Source organism: Microtus oregoni, unplaced genomic scaffold (genome assembly GCF_018167655.1).
Source record: "Microtus oregoni isolate MIOR12 unplaced genomic scaffold, Mior012 000005F_ref0000423, whole genome shotgun sequence".
NCBI lineage: Eukaryota > Metazoa > Chordata > Mammalia > Rodentia > Cricetidae > Microtus > Microtus oregoni.
This window is the reverse complement of record NW_024543064.1, coordinates 23,237,797-23,262,306: the sequence shown is the minus strand read 5'-3', so window position 1 is coordinate 23,262,306 and position 24,510 is coordinate 23,237,797. Positions and strand designations below refer to the sequence as shown.

Sequence of the window (24,510 nt, the reverse complement as noted above, 5' to 3'; positions counted from 1 at the left end):
AACAAAGCCACTGATGTTCTAGCATAGGGCTGTTACCAAAAAATCCTAGAGGCAAACCCAGACCCCTAAGACTCTTTTGTTCTTGAAAAAGGGTCACTGTGTAGTCCTGGCTGCTCTGAAACATGCTATGGAGACCAGGCTGGACTCCCAGATGATAGGACTAAAGGTGTATGTATGCCTGCAGGCAGGAAGAGGGCAAGATCTCATTACAGATGGTTGTGAGTCACCATGTGGTTGCTTGGAATTGAACTCAGGACCTTTGGAAGAACAGCCAGTGCTCTTAACCTCTGAGCCATCTCTCCACCCCCCCCCCCCTATTTATTTTTTGAGATAAGGTATTTTCTGGTTAGCCTTAGCTGTCCTGAAACTTGGTCTATAAGCCTGGCTGTCCTGAAACTCAGATGTGCCTGCTTCTACTTCTGAATGTTAGGATTAAAGGTGTGTGCCACTACACCCCAGCCCAGGGTTTTACTATCTTAAGTAGTAAGTTACCCCCAAAATGTACTGTTATTTAGCTGCCCTACAGATGCCCCAGGTGCAAATGATCGTAATTACTCACGTTAACAAAGGATTAAGGATGGAACAATTCAAGACGTAATCTCTGCAAACCGAACTGTCTCCAGCTATGTTTCCCAGAGCCCAGACTGCCTGAAAAGGGATGATGGAACTGTCACTCAGAACTTGGTAGCTTCTATGACTACTAGTTGCTCACCCCCCCGCCACCAAACACACTTCAGGTTTTTTTTATATTTATTTATTATGTATACAATATTCTGTGTGTATGCCTGCAGGCCAGAAGAGGGCACCAGACCCCATTACAGATGGTTGTGAGCCACCATGTGGTTGCTGGGAATTGAACTCAGGACCTTTGGAAGAGCAGGCAATGCTCTTAACTGCTGAGCCATCTCTTGAGACAAGGTGTCTCTGTGTAGCTCTGGCTGTCCTGAAGCAGTTCTGTAGACTAGGCTGGCCTCTGCACACCACACCAGAACCCCCGTGCTGGGAACAAAGACGTGTACCACCACTGCCTGGCTTCTGTGACTAGACAGTGTTAGGGCTTGACAACAAGCTCCAGTGATCTCCCTCCTGGAAGCCTTGCTCTAAGAGCTTTTCCCCAGGAGGCCCTGGTTTTGTGGGAGAAGATAGGCTGCCATCTGAACTGAAGCCAGAGACACCAAACTACACCTCACCCTTCCTTTAGAAAAAGAGAAAGTGGTTGGGTGGTGACACACGCCTTTAATCCCTACACTCTGGAGGCAGAGACAGGCAGATCTCTGTGAGTTCGAGGGCAGCCTGGTCTACAGAGTGAGTTACAGGACAGGGTCCAAAGCTACAAAAAGAAACCCTGTTTCGAAAAACCAAAAAAGGAGAAAGTGATCAAAAAGATTGGATGCTTCCTTTACCACAGACCTGATCTACACCAGGAAAAGAAGATCCTACCAGTTTTCCATTTTTGTGGAACTCATTTTCATAACAGGAGAATCAAGCATTTATTTACTCATTTCATTCATGCATTCATTCTTTCATTTATTTTGTAGTCCCTGGTTAGTCTGGAACTCATTATGTAGCCTCGAATCCAGAGATTATAAGCGTCTGCCACCATGCCTACCTGGCTACCTCTTCTCCATTTCTGTGAAATGATCAAGAATTCATAGAAGAAATTGAAGTTGTGTCTTCACCTCAACGGTGTGGCTTCTTTTCCAACAGCACCTTTGATACTAAAATTATAAAATTTACCTCACACTAACAACTAATCCTCTGACACCAATCGTGTGTCTGATAGTGTGATCCAATTCCAACACTAACTGTGGATTTAGCACAGATGCCACAGGTCAAGTGTGGAGAACTGGACTCACTTTTTATTTGTGTTTACTCAGTTTATTTATCATCAAGGATGTGACTCAGGAAGGGCCAAATAGAACAGACGCACAGGATAGCGGGGAGGGAGTGGTGATATGGTAGCACATAGCTTTTATGACCTCTGCCACCTTCCCAATGCACAGACATACTTACCATCTGCCAAATTCCCATTGTTCAAGTGTACTGATTTATATTTATTTTTAAATGGGCTGGCCTTAAGTGTGCTATGTACCCAAAGATAACCTTGAACCACTGATTCTTACAGGTTTGCTGGGATTTTTTGGTATTGGGGATTACACCCAGGAGTTATTCATACTTACTAAGCAAGAACTCTACCAACTGAACTACATTCTCTAGCCCCGCACTGTTCAAGTGTTTTCATAATCCAATCTCCAAAGTAATACACCTAGGTTATAGAGAGATGTGACCTAAGTTTTTACCCAGCAATTCTGGGCTTGTCTATGGTAGGGACTAAACCCAAAGGCTATCTAGCCGCCCCTTCTACTTAACTTCATCACACAGACTGAGGCAGTTCCTCTGGGGCTCTGTAAGTAATAAGCGATACTCTGAAACTGACCTGTAGAGGACCACTGGAAGACATGGGATAAAACCTGAAGACACACTTTTTATTTTTTGTTTTTGTTTTTGAGATAGGGTCTCTCTGTGAAGCCTTGGCTGTCTTCAAACTCAGACATCTGATTGCCCGACTCCCAAGTGCTGAGATTAAAAGCATGCACCAATGAACCTGCCTCCAAATATAAATAATTATATTGTCAACACCATCAAAACCTTAATCGAATCTTGAACATTACCTGTTCTTGTACATCTTCAAAGTCTGAGTTAAGCAGCTCTATAAAAATGGGGACAGCTCCTGCTTCAATGACAATTTTGGTCTGCTGAGAGGTTCCAGAGGCAATGTTTGTCAGAGCCCAGGCAGCTTCAAACTGAAAGTAAGATTAGGCCACAACTGAGAGGTCATTCCAGAATGAACAACATACCTACCACCTGCCCCAAAACAGTCAATAAAGAAACCAAAACCAAACATGTCTTTGCCCACCATCCTTTAAGTAGTGCTTTGAAGAGCAGCAATGTGCATAATGAGTCCTCAACTAACACCTGTGGGTTTGTCATTTCCTGAGCTTCAGTTCTTTTGTTTCTGAAACAAGGATAAGAGTAATAGTGTGTTCTCTTCTCCCCTGTCCGCCTCTTCAAGGTCTGTAGCCAAGGCTCACCTTGAGCTTTAGCCTCTGTCCCCTGTGTGCCAGAAGTTCAGTCATGAGTTCAGTAGGCTCTCAACCTACTCTCTGCTGTCTCTCTAACAAGTTCTAATGGCCTTGCTCATTAAATGTTTCTGGGGAACAAAGACCCAGAGAGGCTGAGTGACCTGTATCAGGTCACTAAGTTAGAGGAGCACTAGACCCTCTGATATATAATAAATACCATAAATAGTGTATCACATTTTGGAATCTCTGAAATCAAAAACTTCCTTCATGGGTTTTTCTTTCTCTCTCTCTTTCCTTCAAGACAGGGTTTCTCTGTAGCTCTCTTGAGAAAGGGTCTTGCTATGTAGCCAGGCTGGTATCGAACTTGTGGCAATCCTTATTCCCTGCCCACTACATAGTGAAAATATTTGGGTGTGCTGTCACGTCTGGCTTAAAGCAATTTTTTTTTTCAGCATGTACATGTTTTGGCATATATACATTGTGGAAACTTAGCCAGGTTCACAAATTACCTCAATTCTTTTCTTTTTCTTTTCTTTTTCTTTTCTTTACCTCAATTATTGAGATCTTTTTTTCTTTAATTTTATTTATCTATGTGTATTCCTATGTGCCATGGCATGTTTGGAGTTCAGAGGACAACTTGCAGGAGCCAGTTCTTTCCTTCCACAATGTGTGTTCAAGGCCACACTGTCAGGTCTGGTGGAAGTGCCTTAATCTAAAGAGCCATTATTTTACTGGCCCCGAGATTGATCGATCTCTTTCTCTCTCTCTCTCTCTCTCTCTCTCTCTCTCTCTCTCTCTTAGACTTAGGTGGCCTCAAAATCAGAGATTTGTTTTCCTTTGCTGGTTGCAAAGATTGTGATATCACACCTGACCCTAAAACTTTTTTTTTTTTTTTTTGGTTTTTCGAGACAGGGTTTCTCTGTGGTTTGGAGCCTGTCCTGGAACTAGCTCTGTAGACCAGGCTGGTCTCAAACTCACAGAGATCCGCCTGCCTCTGCCTCCCGAGTGCTGGGATTATCTAAAACTTTTTTTGAGGAAGATACTTCAACTGATAGTTTCCCTTTATTACTCTTCCATTCCCGTAAGATATGCCTGCAGAAGCCCACTTCAGTCCATGAGGAAACCCACCCAGTATCTCTGCCCGAAAGCTTTACCTGTAATGTACAGTTCTCACTCCTCTTCAGAAACTCCACAAACCGGTCAACTACTCCTGGAGTGTTAATAACTTCATCTATTGGAGGACTTGGCTCTAGAGGGAGATAGGAAAGACACAAAGTCAGAGAAGCTTTGCTGATCCATTTGCAGTCCTGGATGCTTCTGACTACTCTGTCGTTTTTATTCTATTCGTAACAGTCCTGGAACTCGCTTTGTAGACCAGGCTGGTCTCGAACTCACTGAGATCCACCTGCCTCTGCCTCCCAAGTGTAGGGATTAAAGGCGTGTGCCATCACCACTTGGCAATTTATTTATTATGTATACAATACAATATTCTGTCTGTGTGTATGCCTGCAGGCCAGAAGAGGGCACCATATCTCATTACAGATGGTTGTGAGCCACCATGTGGTTGCTGCGAATTGAACTCAGGACTTTTGGAAGAGCAGGCAATGTTCTTAACCGCTGAGCCATCTCTCCAGGCCCCGGCAATTTTTTTTTTTAAGTTTTTTTTTTTTTTTGGGTTTTTCGAGACAGGGTTTCTCTGTACCTTTGGAGCCTGTCCTGGAACTCCCTTTGTAGACCAGACTGGCCTCGAACTCACAGAGATCCGCCTGCCTCTGCCTCCTCTTGGAGGTTCTTAGCTGTTCCGGACGGGCTCTGTGTAAAGTCCAGCCCACTTTGTGGGCTCATTTCTGAGGACCAGCAAGCCCAAGACAATGGCTAGCCCTTGCTTTTCCCGACTGTATATTTGAGTGAAATTGCTCAATCATTAGGGGTACTCAGGTTTTTTGTTTTGTTTGGTTTGATTTTTGCTTTTTAAGACAGGGTTTCTCTGTTGCTTTGGAGCCTGTCCTGGAACTAGCTCTTGTAGACCAGGTTGGTCTTGAACTCACAGAGATCCACCTGCCTCTGCCTCCTGAGTGCTGGGATTAAAGGCGTGCGCCACCATCGCCTGGCTTTTAAAGTTTTTTTGAGAGAGGGGTTTCTCTGTGTAACCGTTCTAGCTGTCCTAGAACTCTCTCTCTATAGACTACACTGGCCTCAAACTCAGATCTGCTGGCCTCTGATCCCTGAGTGCTGGGATTAATGGTGTGAGCCACCACTGCCCACTGACTACTCTTACAAACATTTTATAACTGCCTTTTGCTCATCTACAAACTGCATAATACCCTTGTCATGTCACAAGTATAAAGGCAATCTAATCCTAAATTAGGTTTGCTCAGCTGTCACTTACCAAATGGAAAGACAATGAAAAACGAGTGAGAAAAGGCCAAGGAGCATCCTGACCTACATATTTCTTTTCTAAGGAAGATCATTGCTCTTTTCTTGGTATCATATACTAAAAACCAATGGCAGAGCCTTGCACATCTGATACATTGATTGATGTTTATAGAGCAATTCTGTGTACTAGGTACTGATAATAGAGTATGAACAAAGCCAAAGTCCATGACTTACAGAACTTAACGTGCCAGTGAAAGGTAGGCTGTCAGAAAGCAGTAGTAAGGACTTTATCGTGACAGGGTTTCACTGTATAACCCAGGTTGGCCTGGAACTCACAGAGATCTACAGGCATTTGAATCCTCAGTGCTGGGATTAAAGGTGTTCGCCATCAATGCCAGGCTGTAAACCCAGAACTGAGGAGATTGGGGCAGAGGATCTTGAGTTCAAGGCTAACAAGACTATCATAAAAAAAAAAAAAAAAAAAAAAGGATGAAAGGAAGAAAGCTTTATCTGTAGAGTCTTCTCCAATACATTCTAGTGGAGTCAGCGGTCAGGATAGCTTCATTAAGAAGGTATTAAGGGGGGCTGGAGACAGTGCTCAGAGTTAAGAGCAGACACTGCTTCTGCACAATTCTGTTCTCGGCTCCTAACCGATTGTAACTCCAGCTCCAGAGGATGTGACGTCCTCTTTTAGTCTCTGTGAGCACATATACTCATGTGGCATACACACTGGCTTATTCAAAGGAAATCTGGCCAGGAAGGCTACAGTGAGCAATAGGTAGCAGTTAAGCAAAACAAACAAACAAACAAACAAACAAACAAAACAAAGGAGGCCAAATCACACAGCACTTCTCTCAGGCGGACTCGGCTTTATACCTTTGGAGAGGAGTTTCCGGAATTTCTGTGTGGTTGCTAACTGCAAGTCAGAATCATCAGAAAAGAGCATCTCCACCATCTCTCTTGTGATCACACTCTCCTAGAATATAAAACAGGTGTACGACCTTGTGGTTAATACTAATACAAGATGAGAGCATAGAATCCTACATGGCTTCCTGCTTTATAAGATTCTAAAGTAAGACGATGGTATAATAGACCAGGAGAAGGGTCATCCAAGTCTGCTTTAAGATACAACATTTTAAAATGATTCTAATCTGTGATATACCCAATGACTTCCCTGAATGTCTCAGGTATTTGCATCCTTGTTGAGTGTTTAAACTGACTGACCACAAAAAGGAAGAGATTAACACAACTGCAAAGATACGTAATGACACGGCCACCTGATGCTATTCTGAGAACAGCTGTGCCCAAGCCTTGAAGGGCTTACTTACCCCAGTTGTAGAGCTCACGTAGGAGTCCATCAGCAGACTATCAAACATGGCGGCCTCTTCATTAATCAGCTCCACATTTCTCCGTTTAAAAAGCTGAAAAGGAAAATGAGGAGACAGAGCTAGCACTACTCACAAACTGGAGAAAGAATAACAAGAAGCAAGATTATGATACAGAGACAAAAAATAACAGCATGGGAAAATAAGGCCAAACTTAAGCAGATATAAAAGATATTCACAAGTTTACTTTTTTCTTTGGGGATTTTCGAGACAGGGTTTCTCTGTGCAGCCCTGGCTGTGCTAAAACTCACTCTGTAGACCACGCTGGCCTCAAACTCAAAAAAGTTACGTAATGAAACCTAAAAGTTGAGTGAGATCTGGCCCCGCGAGTGTGGGATTGCCATGGAGACAAGTCAGTCTTTGTCCAAGGCACATGCAACACAGAGCAGTCTCCAGAGAGCAGAAGGCTGGAGACACGGTGGTACAGGATTTCTCTGTGTAGCTCTGGAATTAAAGTCCTGTGCCACCATCACCTGGCTGATTCTATTTCTAACAGATCTGATGCGTTCCTCTGGCCTCTCTGGGCTCCACCGTGCAGGTGATATACTCACTTGTACACACTCATACAGTTTTTTTTTTTTTTTCAATCTAAATGCTTTTTAAAAAATTTATTCTTAGCCGGGCAGTGGTGGCGCATGCCTTTAATCTCAGCACTCGGGAGGCAGAGGCAGGCGGATCTCTGAATTCGAGGCCAGCCTGGTCTACAAGAGCTAGTTCCAGGACAGGAACCAAAAGCTACAGAGAAACCCTGTCTCGAAAAAAAAAAAAATTATTCTTGGGAGCTGGAGAGATGGCTCACAACCATCTGTAATGAGATCTGGCACTAAGTAATTTTTTTTTTTAATTTTTATTCATGTCAGTTACGTTGGCGCACGCCTTTAATCCAGCACTCAGGAGGCAGAGGAAGGTGGATCTCTTGAGTTTGAGACCAATTTCGTCTACAGAGCAAGTTCCTGGGCAGCTAGAGCTAAACAGAGAAACCCTGTCACAAAAAATAAAAACAAAACAACAACAAAACCCCAAAGCCAACCAAAGAACAAAGAAACTAGAGTTACACATGTTTATAAACTGCCATATAGGTGCTAGAAACTGAACCTGGGTTCTTTGCAGGACCAGTAATTGCTCTTAAACAGCTAACCCATCTCTTCAGCCCTAAATTTTTGTTAAAGATAAACAAAAGAGGTGCTTAAAAGATGGTTCAGTGGGTAAAGCACTTGCTGAACAAATAAGGGCTGAGTTTGAATCCCCAGCACCCATATAAAGGTAGCTGTAATTCCAGAGCTATTACAGTAAGATGGGAGACAGACATGGGCTGGCATATACATCAGTGAACACAAAGCAAAACTCTGAATCTCCTTTAGACTCTGAGAAAGTGGAAGGTGAGGGCAGATATTAGAGGCTGTCTTTTGACTTCTAAATGCATGCCAAAGCATATACACAATCGGCAAACCTAAAAGACCAAATAAAACCACATGGGACAAGAAGCTAGAGCTACAATGTTAGATAAAAAACGATGCTTGAGGGGCTGGAGAGATGGCTCAGCGGTTAAGAGCACTGACTGCTCTTCCAGAGGACCCGGGTTCGATTCCCAGCACCCACATGGCAGCTCACAACTGTCTGAAAATGCAGTTCCATGAGATCTGACACCTTCACACCAACAAACATAATAAAGTTAAGTAAATAAATAAAAAAAAAGTAAAAAAAAAAACGATGCTTGAAGGCTGGAAACAGTATTGCACACCTTTAATCTCAGCACTTGAGATGCAGAGACAGGCAGGTTTTGGTGAATTTGAGGCCAGCCTGGTCTACAGAGCGAGTTCCAGGACAGTCAGCCCAAAAGGGGCTAAGAAATTAGATTTCTGTAAATTTTCAATAATTCTTTACAAAAGAAATGTGGAGGGCACGTCAATCAATGAAGTGCTAGCAAAACAAACATGAAAGACCAGAGCTCAGACCCAAGCACCCACGTGAGTTAGGATAGCAGTGCACACCAGCATTTAGGAGGAGGCAGGATCTCTGGAGCTCACAGGCTAGTCAAGCCAATCAGTGGGTTCCAGGATCATGACAGGCCCTGACAAAAAAGGCTAAGGTGGAGAGCAATCTCTGACCACCATGTGCAGATGCACACACACTTTACACACGCACACCTACCTTATAAAACAAACTGAGCGACTAGCCTGTTAAATCAATAAGCTACATTTCCCTAGGCCAGTGGTTCTCAACCTTTGGGTCATGACTCATTCAAGGATTGACTGACCCTTTCACAGTGGTTGCTTAAGACCACTGGAAACCACAGATATTATGATCCGTAACAGTAGCACCACTACAGTTATGAGGTAGCAAAGGAAGTTTTATGGCTGGGGTGGGTGGCAGCATTAGGAAGTAGAGAGAGGCCAACTACAGAACCGGCTGGCTTTCCTGATAGGTGTGTTGGAGAACACTCCAGTCAACTTACTTGTTGTTCCCGCTTCTGTTTCCGAAGCTGAATGCCCTCTTCCTCCCTCCTTCGTCTCATTTCCTCAGGGTTTAAGGCGTTGTTCTTATAGCTCTTCATTCGGTAATTGTCTTTCCCTGGGCTTGCCATGGTCTCTAGAAGGGAAGATATTGTCAGAGTTGTGAGACAGCAGCATTTCCTTTCCACACATGAACAAAATGAGAACTTAAATAAAGAGAAATAAGAAGATGGCAAACAGGTGGTGATGGTGCACATCTTTAATCCCAGCACTTGAGGCAGAGGCAGGTGGATCTGTCAGCCCAAGGCCAGCCTGGTCTATACAAAATGAGTTCCAAGACAGTCAGAACTGTTCACAAAGAAACCCTGCCTCAAAAAACAAACAAACAAACAACAACAACAACAACAAAAACCCAACAAAAACATAAAGGCGGTGGTGGCACACAACTTTAATCCCAGCACTCAGGAGGCCAAGGCAGGTTTATCTCTGTGAGTTCGAGGCTAGCCTGATCTACAAGAGCTAGTTCGAGGACAGGCTCCAAAGCTACAGAAAAACCAAAAACCAAAACCAAAACAAACAAACAAAGAAATGTAAACAAGTTCTGGGCCTGGAAAAAAAAAAGGCAGAGGAATCTCTGGTTTATTCTAGCCACTCGGTGGGCTGGAAAGATGGCTCAAAAGCTAAGTAAGAACACTCCTGAGTTCAATTCCCAGCAACCACCTGGTGGCTTACATCTGTAATGAGATCTGGTTCCCTCTTCAGGCCCCCAGGCCGCAGGCAAGCAGACCACTGTATACTTAATAGAATAAATCTTTAAAAAAAAAAAAAAAAAAGAAAAGAAAAAAAAAAAAAAAGAAAAGAAACTCACTCAGCAAAGTCCACAGAGATTTCTTATCTTCAAAGAGGAGGATGGGGGTATCCAGCAGCCCTGGAGAGTCAGCTCAATGGTTAAGAGCATTTGTTGCTCTTGCAGAGGACCCAGGATCAATTCCCAGAACCTATATGTTGGCTGACAACCATCTGTAACTCCAGGGAATCCAGTGTCATAATTTAACCTCTGGATGTACCAGGCACACATGCAGGCCAAACACTCATACATACAAAGTAAAACTAAGTCACACATAACAAACAAACCCCAAAACTAAGTGGGAGAGATAATTCAGTGGTTAAGAGTATATGCTGCGGGCTGGAGAGATGGCTCAGAGGTTAAGAGCACTGACTGTTCTTCCAGAGGTCCTGAGTTCAATTCCCAGTAACCACAGGGTGGCTCACAACCATCTGTAATGAGATCTGGTGCCCTCTTCTGGTCTGTAGGCACACATGCAGACAGAACACTGTATACTTAATAAATAAGTAAATCTTTAAAAAAAAAAATAAATAAAAAAAAAAACAATTAAAAGAAAGAGTATGTGCTGCTCTTGTGATGGACCCAGGTTCAGTTCTCAGCACTCATAAAGGCTCATAATTATCTGAAGCCCCTTCTGACCTCTCCAGGCTTCTGCACATGAGGGGCATTAGGTATAAACATATACACACTAAAAATAAAAAAGGCCGGGTGGTGGTGCATGCCTTTAATTCCAGCACTTGGGAGGCAGAGGCAGCATCTCTGCAAATTTGAGGCCAGCCTGGTTTACAGAGTGAGTTCCAGGACAGCTAGGATACACAGAGAAACCCTGCCCCCCCAAATAATTTAAAAAAAAACAAACAAAAAAGAAAGCAACAAGAAGATAATGGTTCTTGCCACCAAGCCTGGTGAGCTAAATTCCATCACCAGAATCCACTCATTTGAAGGAGAGAATCAACTCCTGTTGTCCTCTGACCTCCACGTAAACACTATGCCATGTGTCACATACACACACACACACACACACACACACGAAAGTTATAAGGACCTGCAGTGGCTTCTCCTATGGGTCACTAAACAGGCAGAAGCAAGACTACTAAAGGCAAGCCCTATGGAAGGCTGTCCTCTATTACCTGATATATAGTTTTTCATGACTGAGCCTGTGCTGTCCCAGAGGCTGTCCTCTCCTTTGAGCACAGTTGACAGTTAAACTGAAAATAGGAACCACATTGCTTCTTTCGTTACCATGGTGATAAGTAACTATCACAAATATCTGCTTATGACTTCACTGGAGAAGCAGGCAAGAAAGAATAGAAGGATGAACATCTGTAGAGGTGCATGAGAAAACTTGTTTATACCTCAAAGAGGATACTTCATTTGTTCTCCCCTACTTAAGAAGGTCCACTTTAGCCGGGCGTTGGCAGCTCACGCCGTTAATCCCAGCACTAGGAAGGCAGAGGCAGGCAAATCTGTGAGTTCAACGCCAGCCTGGTCTACAGGAGCTACTTAGTTCCAGGACAGAGAAACCCTGTCTTAAAAAATCAAAAACCGTCCACTTTGGGGCTGGAGAGACGGTTCAGAGGTTAAGAGCACTAGTTGCTCTTCCAGAGGTCCTGAGTTCAATGTTCAATTCTCAGCAACCACATGGTGGCCACAGCCATCTATAATGGAATCCGGCGGCCTCTTCTGGTGTGCATGAAGATAGAGCACTCAAGCACATAAATAAATAAATAAATGAATCAAAAAAAAAAAAAAAGAATGAAAAGAATATCCACTTTGCAGGGCGATGGTGGCGCACGCCTTTAATCCCAGCACTCAGGAGGCAGAGGCAGGCGGATCTCTGTGAGTTCGAGACCAGCCTGGTCTACAAGAGCTAGTTCCAGGACAGGCTCCAAAGCCACAGAGAAACCCTGTCTCGAAAAACCAAAAAAAAAAAAAAAAAAATCCACTTTATCACCAGGTGGTGCTGGTGCACCTTTAATCCTAGCACTTGGGAGGTAGATCTCTGTGAATTTGAGAGGCCAACCTGGTCTATAGAAAGCGAGTTACATGACAGGCTCCAAGCTACGGAGAAACCCCGTCTCAAAAAAAAAAAAAATATATATATATATATACATACATACATACATACATACACACACAAGTTAATTGTCAGTCATGCTATATACAAAAAAAGCTGTCTAGATTCCTGTCTCTTTTTCCATTCCTATGCCACTCTAATGCAGACATTCATAATCTCTACTCTGAATATTACAAGAGCTTCAACTTCCTCATCTCTCCTAACATCCAAATTTCTTTTCTTTCTTTCCCTTTAAGATTTATGTATACAGCCGGGTGGTGGTGGCGCACGCCTTTAATCCCAGCACTTGGGAGGCAGAGGCAGGCGGATCTCTGTGAGTTCACGAGAGCTAGTTCCAGGACAGGCTCCAAAACCACAGAGAAACCCTGTCTCGAAAAAAACCAAAAAAAAAAAAAAAAAAAAAAAAAAAGATTTATGTATACAGTGTTCTGCCTGCATATATGCCTGCATGCCAGAAGAGGGCACCAGATCTCATTACAGATGGTTGTGAGCCACCATGTGGTTGCTGGGAATTGAACTCAGGACCTCTGGAAGAGCAGTCAAGTGCTCTTAACTTCTGAGCCATCTCTCCAGGCCCCCAGCAAATGCTCTTAATCGCTGAGCCATTTCTCCAGCACTCTCTCAAATTTCTGAAAACAGCCTGGTTCATTTTTAGCTCCCTCCCATTTGTTCTTACGCCATCACTTTTTGTAAAGGCCATTGATCAAGATCAAGCACATAATGCTAAATTCAACAAACACTTTCTTTTTCTTTTCTTTTTTTTTTTTTTTTGGTTTTTCGAGACAGGGTTTCTCTGTGGCTTTGGAGCCTGTCCTGGAACTAGCTCTGTAGACCAGGCTGGTCTCGAACTCACAGAGATCCACCTGCCTCTGCCTCCCGAGTGCTGGGATTAAAGGCGTGCGCCACCATCGCCCGGCTTCTTTTTTCTTTTTAGAGACAGAGTTTCTCTATGTAACCCTAGCTGTCTTGGAACTAGCTCTAGTAGACCAGGCTGACCTTGAACTCAGAGAACCACCTGCCTCTGCCTCCCTAGCACTGGGATTAAAGGTGTACACCACCACGCCTGGCCGTTTATTTTCTTTCTTTTAATCCTCTTGATATCATTAACAACCATTTTGTCTTAGCCACCCACCACTCCTTCTCTTCTCGCTAATTCTGGCTACTGTTTCTTTTGTTCCTCCACATTAACCTCATTTGCTTCTCTTTCGTATGTTTCTGGAAGTCTGTACAAGCCACGCACATGCTCTAACCTTGGAGTTGTACTCCTGGCCTCAGACGGACACACTTCTTTTTGAGATAGGGTCCTTCTGAGTAGTTCAGTCCTGGCTGTACCTGAACTCACTTGGTAGGATGGGCTGATCTTTAACTCAGATCCAGCCTTTTGTTTTGTTTTGTTTGTTTTTGTTTTTCGAGACAGAGTTTCTTCGTAGCTTTTGGTTCCTGTCCTGGAACTAGCTCTTCTAGACCAGACTGGCCTCGAAATCACAGAGATCCCCTGCCTCTTTTCCACTACTGGTTTTAAAATACTGAACCACCATGCCCAGACCCCATTCTTTTTAGTCTAATCTCTACTGATTCAGGATCTACTTGTTTCTATGGTTACTAGCTATCTAGAGATAAACATCGATAATGAAACCTCATTCCCAGACTTCACCCTCAGAGCTCTTTGCTTCTATATTGGCTTTTCTTTTGGATGCCTTCCCTTGGAAATCAGAGATATCCCAAACTGTCTAAATTTAAACGCATCTCAGTATTACCATCCATTCTGCTGCTCAAGTCAACAGGCCCAGCACACTTGATCCTCAGCATCACTCAGCTTCAGCCACCACACGAAACCAAAAACCAAGCCCGGTGACTCAGATTCTTAACTTTTGTTACTATTTGCCACCCCAATCACCGCTATCATCATCATCTCTTGAAAGAACTACCATAGTACCTAACGAATCCCCAAGTGACAGGCCACTGAGAGCACAGGTCAAGGTGCTTACAACCAAGCCTGATACCCCAAGCTGACTTGAGTTCAATCCCTAAAAACCTACACAATGGAATGGGGAACAAACTCCATTGTAAGCTGTCTTTCTGACCGCCACAGCTGTTCCACGGAGCACCCATACTCACACCCATAAGTAAATAAACATAGGAAGGTCTAGAATTTTATTACACATGACCAGAAATGATACAGATTAGGAGGAAATGAGCCAGGTGGTCGTGGCGCATGCCTTTAATCCTAGTACTTGGGAGGCAGAAACAGGCGGATCTGAGTTTGAGGCCAGCTTGGTCTACAAAGTGAGTTCTAGGACAGCCAGAGCTGTCACACAGAAAAACCCTGTCTGGAAAAACCAAAAAAATCAAACCAAAACGAAACAAAAAGGAGGAAATGAGTAGACTGCAGGATATACAGATAAATGTAAATGTCATAAAACTGGAAAAACCAATAGGAAGTCTTGCACGCTGATCTTCCGATTAGGATTTTTTTTTTTTTGATTTTTCGAGACAGGGTTTCTCCGTAGCTTTTTGGTTCCTGTCCTGGAACTAGCTCTTGTAGACCAGGCTGGCCTCGAACTCACAGAGATCCGCCTGCCTCTGCCTCCCGAGTGCTGGGATTAAAGGCGTGCGCCACCACCGCACGGCAGGATTTTTTTAAGATTTTATTTTTTATTACGTATAGTGTTCTGCCTGCATGTATGCCTGAGGGCGAGAAGAGCGCGCCAGATCTCCTTACAAATGGTTGTGAGCCACCACGTGGTTGCTGGGAAATGAACTTCAGAACCTCTGGAAGAGCAGCCAGTGCTCTTAACCACTGAGCCATGTCTCCAGCCCCCATTAGGATTTTAGAAGCGGATGAAATCCCTGAGGAAAAGTACTGACAAGATCAGGTATGTGTCGCAAAAAAACCAAAAACCCAACATTTAGCTATTTTGGCAGTTCAAAACATTACGGAGAGAGCTTCTCTACATTTGTTTCCTATAGCTAATTCTGGGTATAATTCTAGGCTGTCCTTGAGGTTCTGATCTTCCTGCCCTCATACACTGCTGGGATTACAGGTATTTGCCAACATGTCTGGCTTATGACAGTCTAAGGATCAGCTTAAGTCTTTGTATACGAAGCTACATCCATGAGCTAACATCCGCTCGGACATCTTGCTGGCTCTACACTCCACTTTTAAAACTACTTATTATTTACAAATTTATTATGCCTCATAATCTCAGCCTTGCTAGTGGCAATTTCAGAGTCAGAAACGGGCTTTTTCCAGAACACTGCCCTTAACAGCCCATATTCTAGTAACAACTATACTGTGTCTACTAATAGTCTATTAATAGTCATAGCAATGGGATATTTCTGAGAACTGTATCCTCAACAGATTTCACCACTGTGAACATCACAGAGTCTACCTTACATGATCTTATTAAGCTGATGTATTTTAATATACGCTTAGGTTATACGGTATAGCCTATTTCTAATAGGATACAAAGCATGTTATGGTAGTGAAGAAACAAAATGATTATTTGTACATCTGAAAACAGAAACAGCAACTACCAGCAGGGATCCAGACAAGATGGAAGAGCCTGCAGATATTCAGGGCACAGCCACAGTGGGTTCAATTCCCAAACTCAACCCCAGGCTCAAAGATCCTTGCCGTGATGATCAGGCCATAGAAGATGCTGGGGGTAGTACTGAAGAGACCCTGCTTGACACTCATGGCCCTGCTGCACTCCTGACTCTGGTCAAGGCTTAGTAGCTGAAAGTCCAGACTTATGCATCAGAGGATGAATGGCCAGCCACCGAGGAAGCGCCTGTTCCTGCCACAGCCGTAGCCGGAGTCCTTAATTCAACTTCTGAGTTACCTCAGTCAGTGGATACCAGAGGATCTGGACACATGGGAGGACTTCTAGGCACAGAGTTCAATTCTGAGCCCACAACTCCTGTCAATACGGCACAGTCCAGGCCCTTAATCTCAGCATTTTGGAGACTGATGATGCAGGCTAATCTGCATTAGTGTCAGAACACTCTGTCCATATACTTAGACTGTTTCTAAACAAAACATTGATTTAGTATTGTTGTGCTAAAAACAACAACACACACAAAACCCAGAAAACAGTACAGCAAAAAATAACACAGCACACAGAAGGCCCACTGTATAAGACCCAGTAAGACTGGACACTGGCGCTAGAAGTTGCTTCAGGTGAATGGTGCATCAAAGTGCGAAAGCCTAGGATGCTGTGTTCACTTCTGCAGGTAACAAAATACTGTACCTAAACTTAATTAAGACTTTTTCTTCTTATTAAAAATAAATCAGCCAGGGATTGGCATTGTGGTATATACCTGAAGCACAATTAATAAAAACTCAGAGACAGAAATTGGGGTTCAACCTGATATACAGAAAAGCAAAACAGCCAGTCACTGGCTCTTACCTCTACCTCAGTCCAAAATGGCAATCCTACCTCCAGGGATCTCTCTCTGAATGAGACTGAGTGTGAGAGCTCTCTTCCCATTTTATACTCCTCTTCAGTTCTGGGATTAAAGGCGTGCACCACTGAGATTAAAGACATGCACTGCCCGGTGTCTATGGCAACTAGTGTGGCTACTAGGATTAAAGGTGTGTGTTATCACTGCCTGGTCTGTAAGGCTGACCAGAGGGGATTGTTTTACTCTCTGATCTTCAGGCGATTTTTATTTATTAAAATACAAATGAAATGCCACTGCACATGCCTTTAATCCCAGAAATCAGGAGGCAGAAGCAGGTGGATCTGAGTTCAAGCCAACCTAGGATGTTATACAGAGAAAGTCTGTTTCAAAAAGGCAAAACAAATAATTTTTTCCCTTCATTTTTACACTATAAACTTTAAAATTTTAAACAACTTTTCAACTAGTTTGCATTACCATCTTAAAATGCAAACAAAAAATATAACTGTATAAAATTTCTTTATAACCTCTTTCTCTTTTTGAGACATGGTTTCACTGTCTAATCCAGGCCACCCTTGAACTCATGGCAATCCTTCAGCTACCAAGAACTGGGATTGTGGGAGAAAAAAAAAAAAAGAAATTATTTATTTTTTGGTTTTCCAGGACAGGGTTTCTCTGAAGCTTTGGAGCCTGTCCTGGAACTAGCTCTTGTAGACCAGGCTGGCCTTGAACTCACAGAGATCCGCCTGCCTCTGCCCCCCAAGTGCTGGGATTAAAGGTGTGCTCCACCACCACCTGGCGAAATTTATTTTTCGTCTGTTTGTGTGACCACAGATGCCTACAGATGTGGTCACAGGCCATTGTGAGCTGCCTGATGTGGAGTCTGGGAGTTAACTGAACCTAGATCCTGTGTAAGAATAAACACTGAGTCATCTCTCCAGCCCTAAAATGTTTTTGTTTCTTTCAGCCAAGTATGGTGGAGCACAGTGAAAGCTGAGGTAGGAAGACTGAGCTCCAGGCTACCTGGTGCTACAGAGTAAAGCCTTACCTCAAAGCAAAACAAAACCCAAAACACACCGTTAATTCCACCACTCAGGAGGCAGAAGCCAGCAGGATCTCTGTGAGTCTAGTACATTCTTGGCAACCATTATACGATAAGCAATGTCCTTAGCTTTTTTTTTCTTTTTCTTTTTTCGAGACAAGGTTTCTCTGTAGCTTTGGTGCCTGTCCTGGAACTCACTCTGTAGACCAGGCTGGTCTCGAACTCAAAGAGATCCACTTGCCTCTGCCTCCTGAGTGCTGGGATTAAAAGTGTGCCCATCACTGCCCGGCTGTCCTTGGTTTTTTTGAGATAGTCTTGCTATATATAGTTTAGGTTGCCCCAAAGACACTCTTACATGTTAGGATATTACAGGCCAGTACTGCCACACCCAGCTGAAACTTTATTACATCTTTATCTGTTTATTTACCTATGCATTTTTTTGTTAGGTGTGCAGGTGTTTTGTCCGGGCTTCTGACTCCCTGGGCCTGGAGTTAGAGTTGTGAGTGGTGGATTTTACATTGTTTTAAGTTGCTATGTGGGTGCTGGCAATCAAACCCCAGTCCTCTTAAAAGAGCAGCTTGTGCTCTTACCTGCTAAGGTGTAACTCTAGTCCCATTTTCATTTATTCTGTGTTCGTGAAGAGGGAAGTGTATGCACATGTGGTGGTAACAGACAATTTGTGGGGCCCAAGGATTAACTCAAGACATTAGGCTTGGCAGCAATCGCCTTTGTTTTCTGTTTCTTTTTTTTTCTTTCTTTTGGATTTTTGAGACAGGGTTTCTCCGTAGCTTTTTGGTTCCTGTCCTGGAACTAGCTCTTGTAGACCAGGCTGGCCTCGAACTCACAGAGATCTGCTTGCCTCTGCCTCCCGAGTGCTGGGATTAAAGGCGTGCGCCACCACCGCCCAGCTTCGCCCTTTGTTTTCTGAGGCATTTCACCACCCAGCTCAAACTTCTTTGAGACAGTCTTGTGTTACCCAGGCTCCTTCAATCATTGGGCTCAAACAACCCTTGCTTCACCCTGAGTGGCTGGGACAAATGACGTAAGCCACCATGCCGGGCTAATGACTTCACTTTTAAAGAAATCATTAAGATCGACAAAAGTCTCTTCAGCTATATGTTCTCTACACCAGTGAGATTTTTAGCTTCGTTACGATCTTACAGACTTAATCTTTCCACTGAAGTTCTGTGGTACATGGCTATTTAGGACAATTCTATGACTCTGCTTGGGTTCAATACCCAGACTTCCCACAAAACAAGAACACAAAAACCAAACAACCTTCCCCCACCCCACCCGCAGAAAATAAAGGCACAGATATACAAGAGGTCACAAGAGGTCTGCTAAGACTGGGAGCAGAGCTCAGCAGTAGCATTCCGGAGAACCTGAGAGTTAAGTGAGTTAGTAGGCAAAGTACCTGGAAGGGTGCTGGTCACCTAGCGCGCTACACAGATGCAGTTTTCCTTGGTCTTTTCTAAAACTCTCATTCTTTGGTAAAAACCAGTTTAAAATACAAATTTGCAAATCTTTTTTTTTTTTTTTTTTATGCCAGGAAGTCAGCTTTAAATTAGAAAGGTTCAGTTGGGTGGTGGCGGCGCATGCCTTTAATTCCAGCACTTGGGAGGTAAAGGCAGGGGAATCTCTGGGACTTTGAGGCCAGCCAGGTCTACAGAGCTAGTTTCAGGACAGCTAGGACTGTTACACAGAGAAATCTTGTCTCGGAAAAAAGGTTCTTCCAGAAGTCCTTAGACTTCTCTTCAGATCTAAGCAGCTCAAATCAACCACTGCATAGGATAACAAAATGACAACGACTGGTTTAGAGGTCACATTTTCAAGACCCACTTCCTGGATGTTGGTAGAGAATGCCAAATTCCCAGTTAGCAGGACAGTGGGAAAGGTGATTAGTTACTAGCACCCACCGGAATTCAAGTGGAGGAGATCTTTGCTAGGGATGACCAAGAGCAAAGCTGTGTCTATAGCTACACCAGCACAGGCCCTGGGAGAGCACGCACGCACGCACGCACGCGTAAGAGGCACTAGAGCAGACTCCAACTGTATTATAACCAGTACCCAATGGGCCTCGCTCATTAGCCTTCACTACTTACCTAATCGTCTCAAAGCATCAATTCACTGCTGTAATGGGGATTACCCAAACTACCTAGGATTACACACTGTGATTAAATATATCCTTACTTTAGTCTGATCACTGAAGTTAAACTAGAAGCCACCTCCTGACTCAGTACTAAAAACTCTTTCTGGGACCGTGGTCAGGTCTTCTTGCACCGAAGAACTTTCACCTCACATTCTAACATAGAAAATACTAACTTAACACCTTTCTTTTTTTTTCTTCTATGAAGCCCAGGCTGGCTCTGAACTCAGAGATCCTCCTGCCTCGGCCTCCCAAGTGCTGGGATTAAAAGTGCCTGCCACTCCACCTTAAACCCTGGAGGCTGCTGTGCAGTAAAGTGTGGAAGACTCACGCTCCTGGCTGCTGCTCACTAGCTTCATCATCTTCTTTGCTATTGTTTTTCAATCTGTAAAATTGAACCTCACAGATCACCCCTGTCCTTCCAGGGCTCCAGGTGGGCTCCAAAATCATTCTCAGACTCTCCAGAGGGCTCTGGAGGGGAAAGGACTGCTATTATTGAAGGTGGGGAAGAGCGCATTGCTATCTACAGAGCGGGCGAGGCTCCAGATACACTCTTTTCCTAGCAACGAGAAAGCGCAGAACACGGGCCTTTTGCAGACTGCTAGATACCTTCCCTATGCGATTGGGTTTGTGCCTTAAGTCACTGGATGAGATGTGGGAAGTGGGAGGCCAGATCTGATTGGAAAATCACAGGCAGGGAAAATAATGTATGTTTCCCTAGGATCAGAGAGCATACGAAGTTTCAGAAATGCATGTAGGTGCCACTCTTAAAATTGGCGCGGGCCAGCCATTCACCCTTCGCCTTTTCAGTTTCATTCAGACTGAAGATTTCCACCTGCACCCATAACAAAACACCTTCACAACTTTATGTAGAGTTAAAACCGTCTCTTCCTTCCTCCAGCCCACCACTAGGGGGCCAGGCCACAAAAAAAGCAGCGTTTAAAGCTTAGATCAGGACTGAGAGAGCACCCAGTTTTAATCACTGTGTGACCTTGGATAAGTTACTTTACCACTCTAAGCCTCAGTTTCCCCAATCCGTAAAATAGGAACAACAGCAGCAACTATCCCACCAGACTGAAATTAGGTTAAACACGACACGTTAAGCGCAGGCAACAGTGCCTGAACATACATATTAGCAAATTTAAGCAGATTTTACTGACAGCAATAAATTACCAAGCTGGTTTTGTTTCTGAATTCAAAGACTTCACCATCGACTCTTTTGGGCAACGGCCTTCGTATCCAGAGTCTTCTTTTACAAAAGATCAACAGGTCTCTCTTTCCTCCTAACCAGAGTTGGCCCAGAAACCTCAAGTCTCTGGCTTGTCTATGCCAAGAAATCTTGGCTTTGGGCTTTCTAAACACTACGAAGCCTGACACCGAGTCTAGCCGAACCAGCCCATTCCTGCGCCGACTGGGACATTTTCCTGGCCTTCAAAGGCCCAAGCTGTGGTGGACCCGGCCTGCCCTTGGTTACCGGTCCGGAGCTGGCCTGCCCTGCGTCTCCTCTCCAGAGGACTCTACGTAGGCCAGGTAAGATTTCACCTCGCTCAGAAGCGCCGCGGCCAAACGCCCAGCGGAGCAGGCTCCCCGTGGTGGCGTCCAGGCCCGCCGCCCTGATCCCGCTCCCCAGCTCCACAGCAAGCGCGGGGCGAGCGGGCCGGACCCTGCCTACCGCCGGGAGGCACGAGCTCCGGCCCGAGGCCACCACGTGGGGACACCGGGGGCGCCAGGCATCCGGAACCCGTCCCGGGGGCTGCTCCCCGTGCGGCCCTGCGCCGGCCCGAAACTAGCCTGAGGGGCACTCCCGACCTGATTTCTCCTCCCATATCCATCCGGACGCTCCCGACATTTGCTTCAGACTGGACACAGGCCCTCGCCAGACCCCGCTCCCCAAGACCTCAGCCCGAGCACCCGTCTGCCGAGCTGCCTCACTCACCCATCGCGGCTCCGCTCGCTCAGACTTGGCGGCGGCCGCAGCTGTAGCTTCAGCGGCAGCTTCGGCAGACAATATGGCGGACCTGCGGGACGGCGGCCTGATGGGGACAAACATTTTACTCCATACTAAAACGCGTTCTTAACCCTCACGCCCCTTCCCTCCTGGAGATGGGCGGCTGTTTAAAGCGAACCGCAGCCACTAAAGGCGTCTACTGGGGACAGAACAGACAAGGCTAGAGGAAGACTAGAAGGGATAGATTCTGAACAATGTGTCAAGCTCTCAGCTGTTGGTTTTTATTTCTTCTTTATGGGGAGGCTTCCTTTCCCAGAAAGATATTCCTTCTTTTTATAAATAAGCCCATATAGAACTGAATATAGAATCATCTAGAAAGGGGAAGTGATTTGTTCAAGGCTATGAAGATAAGGAAAATAAGTCAAGATTAGACTGGAGTTTGTTTCTCGTTTTTGTTCAGTGGAGACAGGGTCTCTCTCTACGTCTCTGGTTCGCCTGTAACTCTCAAAATAGACCATGCAGACATTGAACTCAGAGATTCACCTACCTGTTCCTTCCTAGAGCTGGGATGAAAGGCTCCAGGCCTTTTTTTGTTTGTTGAGACAGGGTTTCGAGTATCCCAGAGTATCCTCTGGTGAGAAGAGTAAGAAGATAAGGATGACTTTGAACTCCAGAGGCCCTCCGTCCACCTCCTCAGCGCTGAGGTTACAGGTGTGTACTATCACACCAAGAGGAGCTTAAAAGATTCCCCAGTGTGTGTGTGTGTGTGTGTGTGTGTGTGTGTGTGTGTCAGAGCCCACAAACCTCATTAAGGGTAGAGGTCAGTTCTGTATTGCTTCAACACCAGGGCCACCAGTGTCTGGCTATGGTTACTGAATAAAGAAACAACAATAACAAAAATTAATAGGCTAGTATACTCTCTTTCCTAGTAATGAGGAAATTAAAGCTTTTGCCTTTTGAATCAAGGAATGTTAGGCTGATGCCTAAGCTCAACAGAGCTGGGGTTATGTGCAATCTTTAATCTCCATCTTTTGGAAGGAAATGAAGGTTCTTGTATCTGGTTCTCAGGGGCCTATCACAACAAATTGCCAAGTCTACCCACATGCCCGGCCAATTAAGGATAAAAACTCAAAAGGTCGAAGTTCTATGCCTCAACTTGAGGAAAAGGAAAACTGTGTCTACCTTCAAGCAGAACTTGCCATGCTAATTTGCCTCATCTCACAGATCTCCAGGCCCAGTTCTCCTCACCCATCTGCTGACCCGTCTGACATTAAGGACCAGAGAGAGGGCTCGGCAGGGAAAAGTGCCGATAGCCTAAGCCTGACGACTGGAGCTGCACCCCTGGGCTTTCTGGGGCACAAAGGTTTCCAACTTCTGAAACTCGCTCACTAGCTCTACACACTTTCTGTAACAAAATCACACCCGCTTGTGCGCATGCACACACAAATACTTATAAACAAAAACATTAGTGTTTGGGTTAGAACCGTAGCTCATTGGTAGAGTACCTGCCTAGCAAGCACAAGGCCCTGGGTTCAGTCCTGAGTTCTGGAAGAAGAAAATTATATATATATATATATATATATATGAAAAAGATCAGCACACACACACACACAAACAAAAGAAAGGTAACTGAATACATTAGTGTCACTCTTTTGCCTAGCAATTTCCCACGGTCTGATTTCAGGAATGTCCAAACATCTGGCGCACAAGCTCCTAGCTTCTCTGTGTAGGTAGATGCAGCTCCCGCCACAGGAACACAGCACCGTCCCTTGTCTTGTTTGACCATACAGTAAACCTTCTGAGATCCAATTCTATGATCACTGCTGCCTGTCTTCCCGGTCAGGGTATCTGTCCTCTGCTCTGGCAGCAGTATTCTGCTTTTCTATAGCTTTGCCCACTGATTGGGTCCCAAGGTATATTCCCCCGTCTTCCCATCATCTAAGGGAGGAAAGAGATCTTCCCCGTCTTTGTTGTCCCGATGTCCGGGACAGTACATGCTAAACTGTCAAATCTCTGTCCTGTCCACCAGGGCGCATCTGCATACCCTGTGGCCAAAAGTAGAAGGGCTAAGGTGTAGGCATCCCTGCACGCCTTCTCCTCGGAGTGTTCTATACTATGCCTAGTGACCACAGCTGTTTCTAGGACACAGCCTGTTCACAGTAACATCTCCCCCCTCATCCAGCCTCTGACCTTCCCGGAGACCTCTCGTTTCCTTCACTTCCATGTGGTAGGAACTACACTCTGCTTGTCCTCTCCCAACACTGGAGTGTCTCAAACCCCCTAGCCTTTCCTCTCACTGGGGTGTTTTCCTCCTCATGCCCACTAGTGGCCAGTGTAACCCCAACTGCCACCTCAGAAGGCGGAGAGCACAACAGCCTCCCCACTGGGCTGCTTTTTTCTGGTTTTTCAAGACAGGGTCTCACTATGTAGCTCAGGTTATCCTGGAACTGGCTCTGCAGACCAGGCTGACCTCAAACTCAGAGATCCACCTGCCGCTGCCTCCCGAGTGCCGGGATTAAAGACATGCACTACTACACCTGGCTTAAAACAAGATTTAAAATTACATTGATTGGGTGGAGAGTTGACTCAGCAGTTCAGAACCTTGCTTCTCTTGGGAGCACCAGGGTTTGAGTACTGGCAAACATTTGGTGGCTCCCAAACCATCTGTAATTCCAATCTCAGGGGGTTCAATGTCGTCTGGTAACTTCCAGTGGCACTAGGTACACATGTGCAGACCATATAGGCAAAG

General features: G+C 44.8%; 1 protein-coding gene across 2 annotated transcripts in view; it reads right to left on the bottom strand.

Annotated features, from left to right (window-relative positions):
- The window catches only part of Kpna6 (karyopherin subunit alpha 6), a 30,112-nt gene extending 8,244 nt beyond the window's left edge, over nucleotides 1-21,868 (bottom strand). The window contains exons 1-7 of one of the 2 annotated variants that reach the window (XM_041651467.1): nucleotides 21,750-21,868; nucleotides 9,300-9,433; nucleotides 6,788-6,880; nucleotides 6,336-6,435; nucleotides 4,238-4,332; nucleotides 2,673-2,804; nucleotides 560-648 (exon numbers count right to left, since the gene is read on the bottom strand). In XM_041651467.1, coding sequence (XP_041507401.1) covers nucleotides 560-648; nucleotides 2,673-2,804; nucleotides 4,238-4,332; nucleotides 6,336-6,435; nucleotides 6,788-6,880; nucleotides 9,300-9,433; nucleotides 21,750-21,753 — 647 coding nt within the window. In that variant the 5' untranslated portion in view covers nucleotides 21,754-21,868. Of the gene's footprint in view, nucleotides 1-559; nucleotides 649-2,672; nucleotides 2,805-4,237; nucleotides 4,333-6,335; nucleotides 6,436-6,787; nucleotides 6,881-9,299; nucleotides 9,434-21,622; nucleotides 21,701-21,749 lie in introns of those variants that run through there. The other variant, XM_041651466.1, reaches the window with a different exon arrangement.
- Between the last annotated feature and the right edge of the window lie 2,642 nt (nucleotides 21,869-24,510).